The 22,230-nt window shown below is 62.1% G+C and overlaps 1 protein-coding gene across 1 annotated transcript; it reads left to right on the top strand.

Moving 5' to 3' along the window:
* Positions 1-803: 803 nt before the first annotated feature.
* On the top strand, positions 804-16,726 carry C2H20orf27 (chromosome 2 C20orf27 homolog). Its single transcript, XM_031949747.1, has 6 exons — positions 804-975; positions 6,956-7,064; positions 8,758-8,909; positions 13,268-13,406; positions 14,571-14,693; positions 15,852-16,726. The coding sequence occupies exons 2-6, from the start codon at positions 7,046-7,048 to the stop codon at positions 15,950-15,952; spliced, it is 534 nt and encodes a 177-aa protein (XP_031805607.1). The 5' UTR covers positions 804-975; positions 6,956-7,045; the 3' UTR covers positions 15,953-16,726.
* Positions 16,727-22,230: the final 5,504 nt, after the last annotated feature.

The raw sequence follows: 22,230 nt of genomic DNA, 5'->3' as shown, positions 1-22,230 counted from the left end.
CTTGTCTCTCCCTTCTTGTGTCTCTTCTTCCTCCTCTCTGTCTCTCGCCTTGGACAACGATAATGAAAAGTGACTTTAAAACCCAAGTGAAGTCCAGGACATTTGTTAAGTGCCTACTACGCGCCAATCACTGTGCTAGGTGGGAAAACGGGCAGAAAAGCCCCCAAACCTCCTAAAGGACCCGAAACGGGTTTTGGCTTTTTTTTTGTAAAAGGGTAAACAGGGATGATGGGGACAATTTCCGCAAACCGGGTCCCTGGATTGTTGTGAGATTAAACGAGATGTTTGGAGCGTGCAAACACAAAGCTGGCGGGAAAGCTCTCACCCCGCACCTGTTTCCTCCTCGGGACAGCGGCCCGGGATTAGTCCCGAGGTCCGCACCTTGACCCCTGGCTTCCGTGCCGCGCCCTTTGTAGCCCGTGCGCTGTGTCTGGGACGGGCCCGGGGCCCGGGCCCGGGGCTCCCCCGGGGCGGGGTCGCGCCCCGGACTGGCCGGGGCAGTGGGGGGGCCCGGTCTGGGGCTCCTTGGCCGGGCGCCGGGGAGGGCAGGGGGGGCGGGCCGGACCCGCGCACCCGGGGCCGGTCCCCTCCGCACCCCCCGCCCCCGGACCGCGTTCCAAACCGGGTTTTGGCCCCCGTCCCGCCCATCAATGGGTCCCTTTTTTTTTCCCGGAACCCCTATTGGTTAGACCCAGGCCGAGGCTGGCCTCACGCAGGGGGCCCTCCCACCGCCCTCCCCGAGTGGCGCAGAGACCCGGAGGAGTCCCCGCCCCTCGGCGCGGGCCAATGGGAGCGAGAGGGGGCGTGTCCGGGGTGGGTGTGAAGCGGCCGGGGAGGCTGGAGGCCGCCCGGACTAGGGGGCGCAGCCGCGTGCGGAGCCCGGACCCTGAGCAGCGGCCGGCGGTAACTGCTGCGGCGCCGCCCCAGCCCCGCGCAGCCGAGCCGGAGCCTCCGGAGCGCGGCGCGTCGGGACAGGTGAGCGCAGGCCCCGCGGCGGCCCCGGGCGTTCGGGCGGCTGCTGCCCCGGCTCCGGCGGGCCCGGCCCCGAGCCCCTGGTGGTGGGCGCCGTTCGTCCGGCGCCGAGCCCGGCCCCCGAGGGCCGCACCTGCTCCCGCGCCGCCGCCCTCCCTCCCTCTCCCCTTCTTTCTGTCTCGTCCCTCTCTTTCCCCCCTCTTCCTCCCCTCCTCTTTCCTCCCCCTCCCCTCCCCTCCCTCCCCTCCCTCCCCTCCCTCTTTTTCCCGAGTCCTCCTTTTTCCTTCCCCCTCTCTTCCCTCCCTTTCCTTTCTGTCCCTCTCCCTCCCTCCCTCTTTCCTTCCCTTTCTCCTTCCCTCTCTCCCAGCTCCCTCTGGCCAGAGCCCTGGCTCCTGGCATCTGCCCCTCCTGCTGACCTCTGCTCCCGATCCCTGTTCTCGCAAATGCCTTTCTTCCCCATTAGCCAGAGTCCTCCCTGTTTATCTCCTCTCCCTGCCTCTCCCCAGCATGGGAGCCTCCCTGTCTTTGTACCGTATAATACCCTCACGTCCTCCTCTCCCCCCTCCCTTTCTTCTCCTTCCTTGCCCTTCCACCCTTCTTTCCCCCCCCCCCCCCCCCCCCCTCCCCCCCCCCCCCCCCTCCCTCTCCTATCTCAATCTTCTCCCTCCTCCTCCTCCCTCCTCCCTCCCTCTGCCCCCTCCTCCCCATCCCTCCTCGCCTCTGCCTTCTCCTGGTGGGATCCTTTCCCACTCCCAATCCTTCTGAGGGGAGGGTCTGTGCTTCCTCCCCTTCCCTCCTCCCCCTCAGCCCGGGGCGGGGGCGGGGGGGCCGAGCCCCTTGAGCTCTCAGCCGGAGCTTGGACAGATCGGGAAAAACTCAAGTTGAAGGTGCTTCAGGAATGGGAGGCAGCGGCTTGCTGGCAGTTCCCAGCTAATCCCCCCCAGGCCTAAATAAGCCGCTTCTGCCTTTTATCCTGGAATGCTTGTCGGCCCGGGGTGTGGCCCCTCCTCAGCCTGGCCAGGAGGAAAAGGGGTGGGGTCCCTGGGACGCCCCAAGGAGGGGCCCTCCCTCCCCTCTCCCCCCCCCTCCTCTTTCCCTCCCCTCCCCGCCCTGGTGCCTTGGGGTGCCTTGATCCTTTGCAGCCGTCCCGCTGCTTGGGGAGGCGGGGGAGCCAGGTGGGCGAGCTCCCGGCAGCTCGGTGACTGTGGGATTGGGAGGGGGGCCTCCGGCCGGCTGCAGGGCAAGGGAAAGTGGGTTGGCCTAATGTGGCTGCCTGCCCGTGGGGCCCTGGCCCCTGTTCTCCCTCCCCCCTCCCCACCAGCTTTCCCTCCTCCTCCCTCCAGGCCACTGAGGAAAGGGGAGCGGGAGGATGGGGAGCTGCATGTCCCTGGGAGGCCAGGGGCCGAGGGGCCGGGACCGGGACCGCTCCAGGCTCTCCCTGGAGTCCTAAAAGCCGGCCTGCCCCAACCTGCCGGGACACTGGGCCGGCCTGTGGGTCCCAAGGTCAGCAAGGGGGGGCTGTCCCACGGAGCAGCTGCCCTGGGTCTCAGAACTGGCCCTGCCCCTCGGGGCCCCCCTTCTCCCTCCTGATGGAGGCAGCCTCGGGGACTTTCTTGGGCTGGGGGTGGCTCAGTGGGGGGGGGGGTGAAGGAGGTGCTGGGGGAGGCTGCCTTTGGTTCCTGAGATCGGGTGCAGCAGGGTCATGTGGCTCCAGCTCCCAGGTAGGTTTAATGAGCCCAGAAGGCTCATGGAGAAGGACCCCCAGTCTGCCATGGCTTCCCCAGGGGCTGACAGCTCTCCACCTGGAGCGCCCGGGACCGGGATGTGACTCCTGTGGGGCTGGGCCGTGACCCCTGGGACCAGGCCGTGACCCCCATGCCCTATGACCCAGCGTCGCAGGCAGTGGCTGACCCCTGGGTCAGAGGACAAGGGCTGGGCGGGAGGGAACATCTTCCAGACTGTCAGAGCCCCAGCTGGGAAGGGTGGGCGTCTGAACCCGGGGCTCTGACTCCCGAGGCGAGGGCTGATTTGTGGGCACGGAGCCCGTCGGAAGCGCTCGGGCAGTGGCCGGACGCCCGTTGGTCACCGTACGGGGAACTCTGGCACCTGAAGGCCGGCTCAGGGATGGCCGCAGGGGACCCCCTCAAAGCTGGCCCTGAAGCTTTCTGTGGGCGCGGGCCCAGGATTCTCCTCTGCGAGCCTGGCCTGTGGGGCCGTCCCAGAGTTGGGGATTTGGGAGGAGCTGGGGGAGGACGTTCCCGCCTGGCGGGGAGCCGGGGAGAAGGGCCGGCCGTGCTCCCAGCGCTCTCATGGTCCCCGGGTTTGTCCCGTTTGGGGTTCAGGCCCGCCTCCCCCTCCAGCCACAGATTGTGCCGTTAATCCCATTTTACAAATTGAGGGAGGGGCTAGCCGGGGCCGGATCCCGGGCCCCTTCTGGGGCCCCCCTTTCCGGAGGGGGAGGCCTGTCAGGCCCCTTGTCCCGGCCCCGGGGGCCGCCCCGGTCCTGGGGATGGAGCCGGGCGGGGGTTTGGCGGGACCCCGCCCCTGGGACTTTCCTACTCGGTGGTTGGGCCTTGGTCTCCGGCCGGGAGGGGTGCTCAGCCTTTTGCCGTGTCAGGATGGGGAGGAGCACCCGAGTTCCAGTCCTGACCCCAGTCCCGGGTGCACCCCCTTCGGGCCTTTCTGGGTCGTAAGTGAGGCCGGGAAGATCCAGCTCTAAATCTGGGACCCTCTGCTCTTCCACAAGCATTTATTAAGTGCCTGCTGTATGCTTGGTGCTGGGAGTCAGGCACAAGGGTCCTTTGGGGGCTGGGAGGGCCACTTGTTAGTGACCGAGGATAAAGGCCCCCACCGGGAGGAGCTTGGCCTGCCGGGACCAGCCCGGGGGTTTCTTCCACCACCGGGGGCACAGGCCGGCCCCCCACCCAGGGCCCTAGTTACAGTCCTTGGGGCCCAGGGCCTGATCAAACCCCAGGGGCCCTGAGGCAGAGGGGCCTGTGGTCTGTGGAGCCTGGGAGGGGGGGAGGGAGGAGGAGGAGGAAAGAGAGGAGGGAGGAGGAGGAGGGAGGAGAAAAAAGGAGAGGAGGGAGGAGGAGGAGAGGACAAAGGGGAGAAGGGAGGAGGAAGGAAAGGAAGAGGAGCAAGAAGGGGAGGAGGAGGAGGAGGAAGAGAAAGTTGCCCTATTAGCTGCCAGTTACACCTCCCATCCCACTCCCAGATGTGGGGCCTGCAGAAGTCAGGGCCAGTTGCACTCTTACAGCCGGAAGTCTCCTTAGGAAACAGCCGGGGCCTCTGAGGGGTTTAAAAAAAGAAAGTGAGGGTGTGGCTGTCTCTGGGGTCCCTCAGGGGGTGGGGCATCTTTGGGGGTCTCTGGGGGGCCCCTCAGGGGGCGGGACATCTCGGGGGAGGGGGGTCTCTGGTGTCCTGGGAGCAGATTTCCCCGACCCCGCGCCCACCTCCCTCCCGGGCCGATGCTCAGGCACAGACGTGCCCACGAGGGGCATCGGGGGCACCTTGCCCAGCCCGCCCATGGCAGATGAGGGGCCTGAGATCTTTTGGGCCCCCGGCCTAGATCGGGCCCATGAGGCGGAAGGAGTCTTAGACTGCAGCCCTGGGACCCTGGAGTTCCCCTGGTTGGGGGACGGGCCAGAGGGCGGGATCTGGGCTGGGGACCCCAAGGCAGCCGCCCTCCGGTCTCCTGACCCCCCTGTCCTGGGCAGGCCCCTCGCTCAGAGGCCCGGGCTCCGTAGGGAGGACGGCGAGGGGGTCCCGGGGGGCAGGGAGCTCTCCGAGCCGGGGGCCTCCAGCCGAGCGTCAGGGAAAGAGCCCACTTGGGTGCCTGGAGACCCGGATTCGAATCTGGCCTCTGCCCTGCGTGTGACTCGGGCTGAGGGAGGGGGAGGTGGCTCCGAGTCCTGGCAGGGCCCGGCCTTTCTGGGAGGGGGCGGCAGTAAAAGTAACCCGGCCTCAGAAAGAGCCGGCGCTGTAGGAGGTCAGGAATGGGGGGCCACTCACCCCGGGTCCGGCCTGACCCCCCATCCGATGCCCCCGGACAGACTCGGCCGGCCCGGGAAATCGTGCCAGGAGGGGCCAAGCCCACCAGCCCCCTTAGTTGGGGTCTGGGTGGGGTGCAGGTGGCATAGGGGTCATCCTCCTGGATCCTGACCCCGGCACCCCAAGTGCGCCAACACCGCTGGCCCCTGAGTCCGGGGGCCGAAGGATCTGCTGCCGCCTTTGAGGCCCTGAAGATGGTCCGAGGTCTAAGCACGTATTGAGCTCCTGCTTGTGCTTCTGCCGTAGTGAGAGGCTGAGGTCCCAGAAGCAGGGCCCGCCCTCGGGGGCTTTTATCCGGGGGGCGGCAGGTAATCAGCGGGAGCCCCTTCTTTGGGGACGCAAGAGGCCCCAGTGGCTCGGGCTGAGCCAGGGCCTTCGCTCGCTGCTCTGGCTCCTGGGGGCCTCTGGGACCTCGATGGAAGCAGGACCTGCCTGGGTGGGAGGGGGGCCGGCTCGGAAAAGGTGGGTGCCCAAGGAGGCAGCCCCAGGGCGGGACGAGTGGTTTCCCCCTAATCGTCACTTAATGATGTCACAAGTAGCATCATTAGCCCAGCCCCCGACACGTCAGGGTCGTCTCCCCTGCTCCCGTGTCCCTGTCTTACCCCCGTCCAGGCCCGGGCAGCGGCTCTGGGGCACGTGGAGGCTCCCGGTCAGTGGCCCTGATGTTACTTGTGCCCGGGGCCTGCAGAGCCGCTCCCCAGGAGCGGGGGGCACTGTGCCCCATCCAGGGCTTGGCCCCATAGGGAATCAGCACCTGCCCCAGGGGGCCCTGGGCCATTACCCTGCAGCCTGAGAGGGCCGGAGTGATCCGGGGAGAGCCTGGAGAGGGATCCCGGCCTGGTGGGGAGGGGCCTCTGGGTCTCCCACTGCCCCCCTGCCCCACACAGGGCCCTGTGCCCTCCCGTGCTCAGAAGCCACGTCCCAACAGTCATTTCCCATCATTTCTCCTCCAAGATGGAGGACAAGGTCCCGGGGGTCCCTTGGGCTGTGCTGGCCTGCGATTGTGTACAGGCGGTTCCCAAGCCCCCCGGGGACCCCCGCCTGCCCGGCTCCTGGTGCAGCCCAGGAGGGGCCCACGGTGCTGCTGGGGCATCGCTCAGGGGGTGCCCTTTGTCAAGGAGGCCGAGGCCCCGGATTCTAAGCCGGGGAGGGACGCAAGGCCAGAGGGAGGGGCAGTGGGGGGGGGCGCTGAGTGAGTCCCCTTTCCCAACAGACCCCTGCCGCCCCCTGTGCCTGGAGGGGACACAGCTGCCGGGGGTCCTGGAGGGAAGGCAAGGGTGGGAGGGGGGGTTCCAGGCCTGGGGGCGTGAGGGGGTGGGCTCCATGGGAGCCCAGGAGGCTTTTTATGGGACCTGGAAGGGCTCAGTGTTAGCAGCATAGGGGCCCCAGAGGCGGGCCCAGAGTGTGGGGCAGGTCCTGGCGGGCACCCTGGTCCTGGGCACGGGGCGCACGGTGTGACCTCCCGAGTCCCCGGTTCCTGAGCACAAACCGAGGCCCCGAGAAGGGCGAGCTGCCCTGACCCTGCAGGCCCCCTGGACCTGGTCCGTGGAGGGAGCACTAGACAGGGCGTCACAGAGGCCGGGATGGGGGGGCCAGCTTGGCCTGGCAGTGCTCCGGCCTGCATGGGAGCCTCCTGGGGCTTGTGAGGGCCACAGCTGCTTGCCAGGCTGGGTGCCGGGGGCGGAAGAGGGACCCTGCCCTGGTGGGGGGCAGCTTCCTGTAGGAGGGGTCCCCGCCTCAGGTGCTTTGTGCTCTGACTGCCCTGTGGCTCCCCTGCCGCGGGCCCCCCTTTAACCTCCTGGACCCCCCGCCCCGGACAATGCCCCCCCAGCAGACGGACGGCTCGGTGTGCCCCAGCGCGGTCCCCGGCACACAGTAGCCGCTTAATGGGTGAGGAGCGGTCCTGACTGGCGCTCTGCTTCTCCCCCAGCTTCCTGCGGTGCTCCCCGGAGCATGGGCGGCTGCTGAGTCAGCATCGGGAGCTCTGCTTTTCAGCTGACGGGCGGCGGGCAGGGGCTCCATGGCGACAGCTAACAAAGGTGAGTGGCTGGAGGAGAGGGCCCCGGGCGCGGGTGCCCGGCATCGGCCTCTGCCCCCGGGCACGTGCCCGCTTGTCTCGGGCTCCCCCAAGGTGAGTCCGGCGCAGGCGTTGGGTTGGGGCCCACAGAGTCCTCTGACCGGACCTCGGGGAGCTGCCGGCGGCCCAGGAGCCGGAGGAGGGACTGGTTTCTCCCCCATCCGGGCCAGAGGAGTGGAGGAGTCAAGCCGGGTCCTGCCTTTGCTTCTGACCTCCCGCCGAGGACCAAAGGGAGGACCTTTGTCCAGGAAGGCCGGGGCTGCCCGAGATCAGGGGGAGGAGCAGCGCCCTGGAGGACTCCAGGCCCCGGGGCAGAGATGGGGGAGGCTGGGCCGCAGGAGCCGGTGGCCGGGGGGCCTGTGCCGGGGGGCGGGCACCGAGTGCCCCCGGAGGAAAGGGAGCAGCGGCTTCAGCCAGAACCAGCTGTGCCAGCTTGCCCCGGTGCCGTGTTATGGGGCAATCGCGGCGGCCTTATGGGGACGCCTGGGCCGGAGGTCGCTGGTGGGGTCGGCCGGAGCCGGCCCCAGGCTCCCCTGCGGCTCCAAGAGGGGCCGGCAAGGCCGCGGTTGGGAGGGGTCGCCGGGTGAAGCCCCTGGGCAGGCCCATCCGGGAGGTGCAGGCCATGAGAAAGCAGGAGTCTGCAGGGACACAGTGTGGGGGGAGGGGCCCAGGGGGAAGGAGACCGGGGGTGGGACTCCCATCCTCCTCAGGCCGGACCAGCCAGTCCCCTTCGGTTTTGGGTTCCTGAGTTCAGGAAGCTTTAACATTTATTAAGCACCTACTGTGTGCCAGGCTCTGCACACTAAGCCTGGGACACCCAGAAAGTGTTGTTCGGGGTACAGACATGCAGGCGGGGGAAGGGGAGGTGACCCCGGGGGGCTGGGGGGCTCTGGAGCCAGAATGGCTGGACCCCTGAGGGTGGGGGGGGGGAGGTCAGGGGGCTGGGAGCCGGAGCTTCTGGTGCCCGGCAGAGGATCCCGGCAGGGCTGGGGCTGGTCAGAGGAGCCCAGGGAGGGCCTGGGCTGGGCCGGTGCCCCCAGTGAAGGTGGACGGGCCTCCTGGGCCCCGTGGTCGCCGCTCGGTCCTGTCCTGGGGAGGCAGGAGAACTGGGCTGGGGAGAAAGAGGCTGAGAGGGAGCACGGGGCCAGGGCCGCGGGAGCGAGTCTCCTCTAGGCCTGGGGCTCCCTGTCCCCTTCCCTGGTCTGCTCTGCCCTAGCGCGCTCAGGGCCCACGGCCCTCTCTGACCCTGGAACTCTGGGAACCTTCGACTCTGACCTGGCTGAGGAGTGACCTGGCTGAGGAGAGGGGCCGGTTACAGGCTGGCCCCGGGCCCTGGGAGCCGCCTCCAGGAGGCCCTCCCCACTCAGTGCCAGGCTCCTCCCCACTGATGCCAAGCTCCTCCCCACTGGTGCCAGGCTCCTCCCCACTCAGTGCCCCTCCCCACTGGTGCCAGGCTCCTCCCCACTGGTGCCAGGCTCCTCCCCACTCAGTGCCAGGTCCTTCACCCAGTGTGGGGGGTGAAGCTTGGCCCAGCTGAGCCCCTGTTGGGCCCATTCCCCTTCGCCCCGGCCGGGGGGCAGCAGAGAGCCCAGCAGCGCCCTTGCCATGGGCTGAGGTCCTCATGTGCTTGCCCCCCCCCCCCCCCGCCCTTCCAGGAAACAAAGCCAAGGTGGGCAGCATCCGCTTCAGCGAGGCGACGACCAGCCACCCCACGGAGGGCTCCCAGAGCCACGTCCACTTCGACGAGAAGCTGCACGACTCGGTGGTCATGGTGTGCCAGGAGCCCGACGGCAACTTCCTGGTCAAGGTGGGAGCCGGGGAGCCTTCGGGGAGTGCGGGGGGGGGGGAGGGAGGCCCCGCTCACCGCCAGCAGAGGAGGGGGCGATGGCTAGACCCGCCCGGCAGGCTCTTCCCCTCCCCCCACGAGGGATATAGGCCCCTTGGGGGGCCACTGCTGACCCTGACTTTCCTGCTGAGCCACAGCAGCCCCAGACCTGGGGCAGAAGGTGCACCTTGTGGGGGACCCGCATCTTGGATGAGATTGTCTGGAAGGGGCTTCTAGCTCCAGCCAGGTCCAGACCCCAGTGGCCAGAGCCTGTGGCTAAGGCCCCCTTAGAGCCTCCTGATAAGTGGTCATCCAGCCTCTGATGGGAGGACTTGTGATGACAGGGAGCTCACTGCCTGGGGAGCATGGGGGGTGGGGCTCACTCCCGGGAGCACAGGGGAGGGGAGGGCTTGTCCCTGGGAGTATGGGGGAGCTCGCTGCTCAGGGAGCACAGGGGGCTCACTGCCTGGGGAGCACGGGGGGGGGAGCTTGCTGCCCGGGGAGCACAGGGGGCTCACTGCCTGGGGAGGACTGGACTCAGAGTCGGGAGGACTGGATTCTGTTCCTGCTTCAGCCCCTTCGGAGCTGTGTGAGCAGGGGAAGGTGGCGTCCTGACCTGCTGGGGGGGAGGGGGGAGGATGCAGGGAGACCCCGGGGTGTTCAGTATCCCCGACCCTGGCGAGGGGGAAGGGTCAGTGCGACCATGGAGGGCTTTCTGTGGCTGGGCCAGGAGACCCGGGGCAGGTCCCGGCTTCAGCCCGCTACCTTCCCCGGAGGGGCCTGGGCTCCCGTGTAGACCCTGAAGCTCCGCCCTCCCCTCCCCGGGCTCCCATTTTTAGCTCCTCTCATCACCAGCCGCTGGGCTCCCGTTCCCCTCCCCCGGGTGGGCAGTTGGGCCGGCAGCTGCTTCCCCTCTTTGGGCCTCCCAGGGCCGGGCTCCCTGACTTCCTATCTGGGGGATGGCGGCCGAGGGCAGCCCGGCCTCCCGGGGACGCTGTCGGGGACTGAGAGGGGCCGTTGGGATGGGGACCCCCGGGGAGGAGTGGGTGGGGGCAGGGCAGACTGAGGGGCCTTCCCGGCTCTGGGTGAGCTGCTTCTCCTGCGGGCCCAGCGGTGGAGCAGGAGGAGCTCTGGGTCGGGGCCTAGAACGCCTCATCCGGGTCTGGCCTGGGGGGACAGCGTTTGTCTTGGGCCCCAGAGCTCTCCCAACTGACTGTGTGGGGGACCCCGCCCTGATGTCCTGGGGCCCGAGCCCCACAACTCTCAGCACGGAGACCCCAGCTGGGACGGCCCGTCCTGGCCCCTTTGAGGCTCTCGCCAGCCGCTTCCCAGGGCTCAGACATTCTGTTACCAGGAAATGGGTCAAGGGAGGAGATGGGCTCTTGCCGTACTTGAGAACGAGGCCCTGGAGGGTTTGGCCCAGATTCCAGACAGATCGTCCCTTCCAAGGGCAAATGGGGGGCAGCCAAGGGGGGCTTCTTGGAGGAGGGGCTTTGGGGGGAGGATTTGTAGAGATGCAGGGGGAAGGGAAAGATAGGGAGAGGGGGCCGGAGAGGAGGAGGAGGGGGTGGGGTGGGAGAGGAGAGAACAGCCCGAGCTCCTTAGGGAATCCATGACTTGCTCCTCCCCTTCCCTCGGCTTTTCCTCCCTCTCCCCCCGGGAGCTCAGGGGTGCATCCGAGGTATATTCTTGCAGCCGCCGGCGGGTCCTTGGCCCACTCTCCTGGTCTCTGGGGGGCCGGTTCGGCCGATAGGGGGCCGCATTCACAAAATGCCCTAACCATTGCGCTCATCTGCTCCGTTTGTGACCCCCTCAAAGCCAGTTGGGTTGTGGGCCCCAGTTAGGACCCGGTGATTATTGTCTTCGAGTCCTAAAGCGAGAAGGAAGATGCTCTCTTGCATCCCCTCCCCACCCCCCTGGTTTGGTCACAGCCTCCAGCCTGCGTCCAGCTGATAAGGTGCCATCTTTGTAATGGGAGCGTGACCCGCCGTTTGTGCTGGAGGGACCCGCTTAGGGGGGTGCATAAGGGAGATAACCCACTGCCGTGTCTCCCAGCAGCCTTTTAAGGGGCAGATACCCTGTTGTTACCCCTTTGTACAGACGAGGAGACTGAGGCGCAGAGGGATGAGGCGGCAGGGACGGGGTGGCAGGGGGAGCGAAGAGCAGAGGTGAAATTGGAACCCCAGCTTTCCTTGTGATGGGGTCAGTTCTCTCTATCACAGGTTCATTCCAAAGGAAAGGGCCTGGTTCTGGACATGAGAATTCTAGCTTCTCTTGCAGAATGTTCATCTGTAAAATGGGACCATAACCCTCGGCCTCCCGGCCTCACAGAGCCCGGGGCTTGCGAGCCGCAAGGGAGCCGTGTGTGAACTCCAGGGCGCTCCCCAAGTCTCGGCCGTTTTTGTGGTTGATAGTCTGTTTTGACTGGAACGAAAAGGGCATGAAGGGGGAGGGGAGCGGGAGAAGGGTGAACGAGGGCTGGAGCCTGATTGGTTGTTCAGGGCCTTAAACCCTGGGTTGGAGAATTTGAATGTTGTCCTTGGGGCGGCGGGGAGTCCTTGAGGGTTGTTGAGCCGAGGAGTGACCTTGTCGCTGTGGGGCAGTGTGTGGCGGATGGATGGAGAAGACGGAGGCCCTCTTGAACCTTCCTTTTAGAAAGGGCTGTCGTGCACTGAACGTAAAGAACAAATTCAGCTTTTCTCACTTTCAAACTGAATTCAAGGAGACGAATTACAAGGGGAGGCCGAGAGTCCTGCTCCGTTGGTTGTTGGATGAAGTGACCGGCCTCTGAGGGGGCCCAGGGAAAGGCCCCCCAGGGAGGGCAGAGCCTGACGTATGGGGGGCTTTAGAGAGGCTGGGGGCATGATGTCGATTGGAGTGGGCAGGGGTGGTGGGGGGTGGGCCAGGATGGGGGGCAAGTAGTGCAGGGCCCTGGGTGCCAGGCCAAGGAGTTTGGGCTCCACTGTGGCGGGCGATGAGGAGCTGGGCTTGGGGAGGGAGGGCTGAGACCGCCAGCCCTCAGGGGGAGAGGAGGCCCTTTTCTGCCCAGAGACCCTTCAGCATTCCCCGTGGAGGCCAGGGTGGGAGGGTCAGCGGAGGTCTTAGCCTCCCGGCCTGGTCCCCGTTCCCAGCCTGGTCCCCGCTCAGAGCGGGGGAGGGCGTCGGGGCATCAGGGCACGGAGACTGTGGGAGGCGGCAGAGCAGGAACACCCAAGGAGGCAGAGGGCCCTGGGGGCCAGGGGCCAAGCAGACAGAAAGGCGAAGAGCCAGCTGGGGGGTGGTGGTCAGCAGGGAGGGCTGGGGGGAGGGACGCAGGGGCGGCCTCTGAGCCAGTGCTGACAAAATTGGGGGGCAGGAGGGGCGAAGCTGCTGTGTGCTCCCCGACTCCCCAAAGGGCCCCCTTCTGTCCCTCCCTTTTCTCATATCCCTCTTTCCTTCTTTCTCATATTTTCTCTCCCTCTCGGCTCCTGCCCTACTATCCTTCTCTCTTGGAACTTTTCTCCCCCATTGCCGGGCATTTCAGAAAATTTCCCTCTCCCTCTCTTCCCTTCTCTGTCTCTGTCTCTCTCTGTCTGTTTCTGTCTCTGTCTCTCTCTGTCTCTGTCTCTCTCTGTCTCTGTCTCTCTCTCTGTTTCTGTCTCTCTCTGTCTCTCTCTCTCTCTGTCTGTCTCTGTCTTTGTCTCTGTCTCTCTCTCTCTCTGTCTGTTTCTGTCTCTCCCTGTCTCTGTCTCTGTCTCTCTCTGTTTCTGTCTCTCTCTGTCTGTCTCTGTCTCTCTCTCTGTCTGTCTCTGTCTCTGTCTCTGTCTTTGTCTCTGTCTCTCTCTCTCTCTCTGTTTCTGTCTCTCTCTGTCTCTGTCTCTCTCTATCTCTCTGTCTCTGGCTCTCTTCTCTCCCCTTCCCTCCCAGTATCGGGGATGCATTTTCTCACGATTAGAGGTAGAATTGTTTTTCCTTTCAGACTTTTCCCAGGAAGCACTGCCCGGGTGTCCATGTCCTGGGGGTGTGTGGGTGTGCACATGTGTGTCTCCCTGGGTCTCTGGGGGCCATGACTGACCAGTGACTGTGGGACGGGCCCTTGTGGGACCTCCCTGTGCTTCCTGTTCCCAGTGACCTTTGCTCCCAGTGACCTTTGCTCCCAGTGACCCTGCCAGACCTTCCAGCCTCTCTTACCCAAGAGGGAGCAGTGGCCCAGGAGGCCGAGGGGCGGGGCCCCCGGGGCTGTCCAGCTTCTGAGCCTGTCACCCCCTGCACCCCCTGTCTCAGAGAGACACTAGGAGGGGCTCCTGCGGCATCAGCCGGCCTGCCTGCCCGGGGCCCCCCAACCTCTCCTCCCCCCACAGATCGGTTTCTTGAAGATCATGCACAAGTACGAGATTACCTTCACGCTTCCTCCGCTGCCCAGACTGGGGAAGAACATCTGCGCCCTCCCTTTCCCCAACCTTCACCTCAAAGTCCTGAGCGTGACCCCTGTTCCTGAAGGTGAGTCTCCCCAGGCGGCTGTCGGGGGGTGGGGGGGAGGCAGGCCGCGGGCAGAGGTGGGTCCAGGCCCTGCCCTCAGGGGGCTCCTGGTTCCGGGGGGCCCGGTCGGCGGCAGTGGGGCCCCTGCTCAGGGAGCGTCTCAGCCGTGCTCCCCAGCCTCCCCTGCCGTCACCCTGACCCCCGCAGGCGGGGCCTCCCCTTGTGTTGGGCCCCTCAGTTACACGGTCTTCCTGAGGGTTGGGCAGCACCGAGGCGCCTTTGCCGGAGGGTGGCTCAGTCTGGGGGCCCCCTCTCCCCCAGCCTTCCCAACCCAACGGCAGAGCCGGGCTGTCACTGAAGCCCCCGTTTCTCTGGGGGGCCTGTGGTGGTCCAAGATCCTGGCGCGGCCTGCCGCAGACTGAGTGGGGGCCGGCCTCCTCCCCAACCCCCCCCCGGGAGCAGGCTGAGGCTCTGGGGCCGCTCCTGGCGCTCCTCTGCCTTCCTTCCCCCGATGGACGTGATATGGATCACCGGCCCCAAAGGCCTCCTACAGAGAACGGGGTACCGAGCCCTCGGCAGGATTTCCACCCAAGGCATCCGCCCAGGGCTCCTCCCCGGCTTGCAAGTTTGGTGCTGGTGCACCGGGCTGGCCCTCCTTTCCCCTCCGACCTCGGTGCTCTGGCCTTTCCTCCCAGGCTCCTGGGCCTTTCCCGGCCACTGTGTGACATCTTTGCTGACTGGGTACCTTCAGGATGTGGGCCGTGGGCCTAGGGGGAGGCGCTCCTCTGGGTCTGGGAGGGGCTGCCCCAGGTCCCCCTCAGCTGTCAGTCCTGTCCTGTCTCCCTCCACTATGGGACCACCTTAAGTGCAGACAGAGGACCATGGAATCCTAGATAATGAGCTGGCAAAGGCCTGAGGGGTCTGGGAGCCCCAGCCCCCCATTTTGTAGATGAGCAGACTGGGGTCCACGGAGGTCACACAGAATAAAGCATTTGTTATGGTTCCCATCCTCTGATCGGATCCTCTGGTTCCCATCCAGCCCAAGGCTCCAGATCTATGGTCTGTGGGCCCCCCAGAGGCAGGATGGCAACCCCCTGGGGGACCCCCAAATCAGGAGAGCCTGGGGTGTCTCCCAGAGGCAGAACGGCGACCCCCTGGGGGCCCCCCGGGGTCTCTCTCTCACAGGCTTCTGCGTGAAGTGTGAGTATATCGCCCACAAGGAAGGGGTCCTCAAGGAAGAGCTGGCACTGGCCTCCGAGACCAATGACAACACCTCTGTCCAGGTGGTGCTGCAGGCCCGAGTGATGGGTGAGGAAGGAGGGGGACAGAGCCCCGGGGGGCCCACAGCTGACCCCAAGAGGGGCCTTTGTGTTTGGGGTGGGGGTTGAAAGGGCTGTGGCTTGTGGGGGGGCTGCTTGCCAGGCTAGGGGGCCGCTGGGGGGGGGAAATCAGCCTCCAGTAAGAGACGGCCTTCCTGTCTTGCCTGATCCTCCCCAGGGAAACAAAACTGTGACCTGGTCACGGGACCTGGTGCGTGCCCCAGCTCTGCGCTGCCCGGGTGCCCTGGTCAGGAGGGGAGGTGTCGGGGCTTGGGGAGCGCTGTGGGGGAAGGGCCCCGGGACAAGCTGCTCCCCGCTCTGGAGCTCCTGATCCTAAGCCACCCGCTGCTCGGCTTTGTACCAACTCCCCTGCTCCCTCTGCTGGCCTCCGAGGGAAGTGACCGCCTGAACACTCCTGGACTTCAGGGGATCCTCTGTTCTCCCAAAGCTTGGAGGAGGGGGAGGGGGAGGAGGGAAAGAAGAAAAGGAGGAGGAGAGAAGGAGGGGAGGAGGGAGAAAAAGAGGGGAGGAGGGGAGAAGAAAGAGGAAGAAGGAGGGGGAGATGGATATGAAGGGAGGAGGAAGAGGAGGGAAGGAGAAAAGAGGACAAGAAGAGGAGAAAGGGGAGGGAGGAGGAAGAAGAAAAGGAGGAAGGAGAGAAGGTTGTTTTCCCTGGTCACCTCGTCCCTTGGGGTTCTGTGGGGCTGGGGTGGCCCCTGGGAAGCGTTATCTCCTGTTGGGCTTTCACTACCCAGGTGACCTTGAGCAGCCTCTCTGGGCGTCCGGGGGGTCTCCTGGGCGAGACCTGGCTCCCGAGATCCCTGGCCAATGGAGTCGGGCAGCGATTTCCGGAGAGTTATAGGGGAGGACTGGGGGCTTGGAGAGCAGCTTCTGTGGAGGCCCGGGGTCCATGCATCCAGCCCCCATGTTGCAGAGGAGGAAGCCTGCCTCTGCCATGCTGGGAAAGGAGGCCATTACCTCGCAGGACCGCGTGTGTCCTCGGAGGGGGCTCTGGAGAGACTGGAAGCTGGGAGGGCACAGAGGCAGGAAGCTAGATTCAGGGAGGAGACGAAGGCTCCCTCAGTGCCTGTCTGTAACATGGCACTGCCGAGGGCAGGCCGGCTGACCCCGGCCCCTTCCCTTCCAGATCGGCACCACGGCACCCCGATGCTCTTGGACGGGGTGCGCTGCGTGGGCGCGGAGCTGGAGTACGACTCGGAACACAGCGACTGGCGGGGCTTCGACTAAGGCCCCCCTCCTGTCTCCCTCCTCTGCCTCCCTCGTCCCCTCCCTCCCTGATGGAGCAGCTGCTGAGGGGTCCCCTTTCTGTCCCTGGACTGGATGCTTTGCTACTTGCGAGGGGGAGAGAACCGGGAAGGGCCTGGAGCCGGGGTGGGAGGAACCTCGGGGGTCTCCCTCCCGTGGGCAGGAGGAACCTGGGCCGGGGCTACCCTTCCCTTCAGCCTTAAATTGCGTCCATTTGTCTCACTCTGTGTTGCCTGCTGGCCCCTGCGGGGCCCAGTCTGGGGGGTTGGGAGGATGGGGAGGGTGGAAGTGTTCTTAACAGGTTGGGTGGGTCTCGTGGGCTGTCCCCTCCCCGTTCTGCCCCAGCATCCCCTGCTCCCTGCCGTCCATTCGATGCAGCCTCGCCATGGAGTCCTGCGGCCTTAGTTGGGGGGAGGGGAGGGAGGTCTCCTGTGTGTGCCTGAAGGTAGCCTTGAGGGGGATGGGAGCCTGCGGGGTGACCCCCGGTTCCCAAGCCATAGAGCAGGGGAGAGGCCACCCTCGGCTTGCCCCCGTCTGTCCGGCTGCTGCTGTACTGTCTGCTGCTTTAGCCTTCGCCCTCCCTCCCAGCTGCCCTGGGGGGTGGGCCGTGAACGGAGGCACCGAGGGAGGGCCCCCACCTCCGCCTTGCGTGCCCCCCACGTGTGTGCCTGTCCCGTGTTTGTTGGCTGTTTTTTAAGTGACGTTGGGATGAAACCCCAAAGAGAAGAAACAAGTTTCTGTGCAGACTTGACTGAATCCTGGCTTTTGTCTGAGGGGAAGAGATGGGCGGGGGGGGCTGAAAGCTGGGACCTCCCTCCTGACCAAGCCCTAGGAGTAACCCCTGCCCAGAAGTGGGTCACCTCGATGGGGTGGGCTGGGCCAGAGCCCACCCTCTCCCGGCAGCAGCTGTTGGAGCCACTTGCAGACGGGATGCCATTAAAGAGCTGGAGAAGGCCCGGGCCCTCGGGCCAGTCCCGTCTCCCAGCAGGTCTGGGCAGGTCCCTCGCCCTGGAAAATGAAGAGGCTGGGCCATCCGCAGGTGCTGGACATGGTGTCCCAAGGTCCTGCTTCAGCTGTATGCCTGCCTCAGTTTGCCCATCTGTCCAAAGGTGATGGGGAAGACCTGATGCTAGAAGTCTTGTGACCCTGGACCCCAGATGGCTGATTTTAGGGTTGGTGGCCTCTGGTACTGAAGGGAAAGGACTGATTTTTCTGCCCCCTTCTGGAACTCTGGTGTGAGATCTTTAAAATTGTTAGAAAATGACCCCCTTCTTGGCTCACCCTCCACAAAACAACCTTGGGATTAGGATTACCTGCCTGGGGGATTTCAGCCACTAAGGTGACCTGCTTGGGGTAGAGGTACCAGGAGTTTGGAGTAATGACCTATGCACCTCATCTTTCTGGCAGCTATGTCCGCCTCTCTCCCAGAGAAGCCCCATTGTCCTCCCCAGGATGCCCTCCTCCTCCCCCCTCCATAATTCTACACCAGGGCTCCAGCCTGTGAGGACTGGGGATGAGGCTGGCAGCCCCATCCCAGGGCCTGTCTCCCCCCACCACACCCCATGCCCCCATCTCCCTGCTAGGCCGTGACCTTGGGCATTAATGCTTTATTGACAACTTGGCTTTCTCTGACAGCAAACCCAGAGCCCCCTCCCGGTTAGGCTTACACTCAGCCTTACGTGGGTACCCAGGGCAGGGGGAATTGCTTCTGCCTTTGGGAAATTCGCTCCCTTTCCTTCCCAGAACCCGCCCCACCCAAGGGCCCCCTTTTAGTCCCCAACCCCCTTGCAGGAGGCCACTCGCAAAAACTGGGAAAGGGCCTCACAGCCCTCCCCTTTAACCTTTGGTTGCTCCTTTCATTACGGACAATTCCATCCGTCTTTTAGGCCGGACTGTAAAGGGAGGGAAGACCTGGTCTTGAAACGGACCCCAGGCCCCCTGATGGGTTTGCCTCGTCTGGACTTTTTCTCCCCTTGGTTTCTGTGTGGCCCAGGTAATTTTTCTCTTAAACCCCTTTCCCGGGGTGGGGGAACCCCACCTATTTCCCTAGTAACTTGGTTTCCCAGTTTGATATGGCATAACCCCCTCCTGCCCCCCTCTCCAGCCCCCTCCCAGTGTTTCCCCCTTCCCAGCCCGGGCTTTTAGGCTTCCCGGACCCCCAAAGGGCCGTCTCCCCCACCCCCCCCCTTTCCCGGGGTACCGGGCTTATTTGCCGGGCTTCTCCGTCCCCCTCCTTGGGGAAACCTCCAAAGGCCACCGGGGTAGCACGGGACCTGGCAAACTTCCGGGACAAGTCCTCCGGGAGTCCCCCTACCAAAAGGCCCGGATTCTCCTCCCCTCGGGGAAAGGCCCCGCTAAGGGCACGGGGACCCTAGGGAATCTCCCGCCCCCTCACCCCCATTCCGTTGGGGCCCCCCCCCCCTCTTCCAACACGGGCACCCCTTCACCCCCCTTAAACCCCCCAAAGCCCCCAAAGAGAAACCCTCCCCACCACCTTCCCCCCCTCCCGGGCTCCCCACAACCCCCCACCCCTCCCACTCCTCCCCCCAAACTCCCATCCCCCCCGCCCACCTAAACCAAAAAGGAAAACTTGAAAAACCAAAACGAAAACGAAAACCCCCCCCCCAAAACAAAACAAAACCCAAAACCCCCAAGCCCCCAAAAACCCTCCCCCCCCCCAATTTAAAAAACCAAAATACCCACCCCAATAAACCCCCCCACCCCACCCGTTAACAAAACCCTCTTCCTCCTCCCAAACCATAAACCCAAAACCACCCACCCACCAAAACTTCACCATCCCGCCCCCCCCCAGCCTGCGGGCCCCACCCAACCCCGCTCCCCAAAAAAACCCCCTCCCCCCCCCCCCGCCTGAAAACCCTTCCCGCCCGCCCCCCACCTCCCCCCCCCCCGCCCCCCCCCCCTTTCCCCCCCCCCCCCCACCCCCCCCCCCACCCTCCCCTCCCGCCCCGACCCCCCGCCCGAAAGGCCACCACCGCCAACCCCCCCCCCAACCCCGGAAACCAAAACGCACACACCAAAAACCAAAACCCCAAGACCAAACCCCCAACCAAACAGGGCCAACCCAACACCCCAAAAACCAAAACCCCCCTCCAAAGCCCGAAAAAAACAAGCCCAAACCCCCCCCAACCCCCCCACAATCCCTAAACCCCGACCCCAATTTCCCCCCCAACCCCCTTTCCCCCCTCACCCCAAAAACCTCCCCCCGGGGACCCCTCACAAAACCAAACCCCCCCACCCCAGGGAAAAAAAAACCCAAAAAAAAGAAAAAACCCCCAAAAAAACCCCACCCAATCAGGGCCCAAAAAAAAAACCCCCCCCAAACCGACCAAAAAAACCCAACACCCCCAAAAAAAAACCTAACAAAAAAAAAAACCAAAAAAACCCACAAAGGAAAAAACCCTAAAACAAAACCAAAAAAAACCGAAAACAATCAAAACAAAACAAACCAAAACAAAAAAAAAACCCCAACAAACCCCTAAAACGAAAAACCCTGCAAAACACAAAACAAAAACAAAACAAAACCAAAACAAACAAACCTAAGCAAAACCATCAAAAAAAACAAATAACAAAACACAAAACCAAAACAAACCTAAAAAAAACAAAAACAAAACCGCAAAAAAAACCCCAAAACAAAAAACCAAAACAAAAAAAAACAAAACAAAACAAACCCTAAAAAAAGAAAACAAACCAACAAAACCATCAAAACAAAAAACAAAACCAACAAAAAACACATCAAAACAAAAACAAAACACAAAAACAAAACCGAAAACAAACCCAAAAAAACCAAAACCAAAAAACAAACCAAGCAAAACCACCCAAAACAAACCGAAAAACCTCCAAAACCAAAAACAAAACCAAAACAAAAGAGAAAACAAACCAAGCAAAAAAACCCATCAAAAAAAAACCCCAAACCCAAAACAAAAACAAACCAAGGGAAAACCTCAAAAACGAAAACCAAAGCAAAACACCCCAAAACAAACCCAAACAAAAACCTAAAACAAAAAAACCAGCCCCACAAAACCTCCAAAACCAAAAACCCAAACCAAAAAACCAAGAAACATCAAAAAAAAACAAACCTAAAAGCAAAACCCAAAAACGAAAAAAACCCCAATAAACCCCCAAAAAGAAACCTAAAACCCAAAAAAAAACAAAAATCCCAAAAAAAAAAACAAAAACCCCAAACAAAACAAACAAAAAAAACCAAAAACAAAACCCCCAAAAAAAACCAAACAAACCAAAAGCAAACAAATCAAAACGAAAAACCTAAAACCCAAAACCCCAAAAAACCAAAAACAAACCAAGAAAACCTAAAAAACCCAAAAACAAAAACCTAAGCAAAAACCATCAAAACAAAAAACCTAAGCAAAACCCCCAAAACAAATAAAACCTAAACAAAACCCCAAAAAAAAAAAACAAACAAAAACTATAAAGAAAAACTCAAAAAAACAAAACTTTTAAAAAACCTAAAACAAACTCCATAAAAAAAAAAAAAAACAAAGAAAACCAAAACACAGGAAAAACTTCTCCAAAAAAAACTCAAAAACAAAACTATTTTACCCCAAATCGAAAAACTCAAAAACCCCCTCAAACCTTAGTCCAACACAAAAACACAAACCAAAAAAAAAGGAAACCAAAACAAAAACCATCCCCCAAAAAAAAAAAATAAACTTAAAAAATACCCCAACTAAAAACCTCCCAATCAAAAACCCAACTTTTATAACCAAAAAAAACCCCCCAAAAAACAACCCACCCCCAAAAAAACCCCCCCCCAAATTTTTAAAACCCCCCCAAAACTCCCCAACTCCAAAACCCCAAAAACCCCAAAAAACCAACCCCCCCCCCAAAAAAAAAAAAAAACAAAGCCAAAAACAAAAACCTCCACCCCCCCCAAAAAAACCCCCCAAACCCAAACACAAAACCCCAAAAAATTCCCAAATCCCCAAAAAAAAAATGAAAAAAAACCAAAAAAACCCAACCCCAAAAAAAATCCCAAATCCCCCCCCCCCCCAAAAAACCCCCTTTCCATCCACAAAAAATTTTTCTCCTACTCCCCATTCTCCCCCAAAAAACCCCAAAAAACCCAAACAAATTTAAAAACGAAATTTCCCCCCCCCCCCCTTCCCCAAATTCCCCACATTCCCCTCCCCAAAAAAAACCCCAAAACTATTCCCAACCCCATTTCCCTTTAAACCCCATAAAAAAACAAAAAAAAAAAAACCAAAGAAAAAACCACCCCACCAAAACAAAAATCCCCCCCACCCACTTTAAAAATTTTCTAAAAACCCACCCAAAACCCCATCCCCAAACCCCCCAAAACCCCCAAAAAAAAACAAAGAAAATTTTCTTCCCAAAAAAAAAAAAACCCAATTTAACCGCCCAAAAAAAACCCCCAAAAACCCCCCCTTTACCACCCCACCCCACCACCCCACCAAAACCCCCCCCCCCCTTTCCCAAAATACCCCCCTCCCCACCCACCCACCCCCAAACCCCCCCCCCCCCCAAAACCCCCCGGGAAAAACCCCCCCCCCCCCCTTTCCAAAAAACCCCACCTTAAAAAACCCCCCCATTCCGTCCCTTTAAAAAACCCAAACGCTTCCAAAACCCCCCCAAAAACCCAAAACCAAAATTCTAACCCCACCCTTCCCCCTTTAACCCTTTTAAAAAAAAATTGCCACCCCCTTTAACCCCACCCCCCCCCGCCCAAAAACCCCCCCCCCGGCCCCCCCGCCCCACCGCCCCACCCCCCCCACCAACCGCCCAAATACCAAACCCCCCCCAACCCCCCCCCCCCACCCCCCCGCCCGCCAAACAAACAAAAAAGAAAAAACCAAAGGAAATTTCCCAAAAAAAAAATTTTTAAACATAAAAAAGGCCAAAAAAAACCCCCCAAAGGGCCAAAAATAAAAAAACCCCCTTTTTTAAGGGGGCTCCTTCACGTACACTTCGTACTCCACCAATCAAATGGGCGCTAAAACTTGGCACCCACACCCGCAAACCCCCCCCAAACCCCTTGCCACATTCAAAAAGGGACATTAGTAACCCCAAAAAGCCCCACCCAAAACCAAACTTAACCCCCTTTACCCCCTTTTTAAAACCTCCCCCCCCTCTCTTCTTCCGTCCCCCCGCCCCCCCCAAATCCCCACGGGGGTTCCCCCCCCGGGCGGGGGGGGCCCCCACCCCCCCAACCCACGCCGGCCGCGGCCCCCCCCCCCCCCCCCGCCCCACCCCCCCGAAACCCC

This window comes from Sarcophilus harrisii, chromosome 2 (genome assembly GCF_902635505.1).
Source record: "Sarcophilus harrisii chromosome 2, mSarHar1.11, whole genome shotgun sequence".
Taxonomy (NCBI): domain Eukaryota; kingdom Metazoa; phylum Chordata; class Mammalia; order Dasyuromorphia; family Dasyuridae; genus Sarcophilus; species Sarcophilus harrisii.
This window is presented reverse-complemented; position numbering and strand designations above follow the sequence as displayed.

Bases quoted from the DNA above. Each gene is read 5' to 3' on its own strand.
- C2H20orf27 (XM_031949747.1), top strand. The intron at 8,910-13,267 runs GTGGGAGCCGGG...CTCCCCCCACAG, and splicing joins ACGGCAACTTCCTGGTCAAG to ATCGGTTTCTTGAAGATCAT. The intron at 14,694-15,851 runs GTGAGGAAGGAG...CTTCCCTTCCAG, and splicing joins GCTGCAGGCCCGAGTGATGG to ATCGGCACCACGGCACCCCG.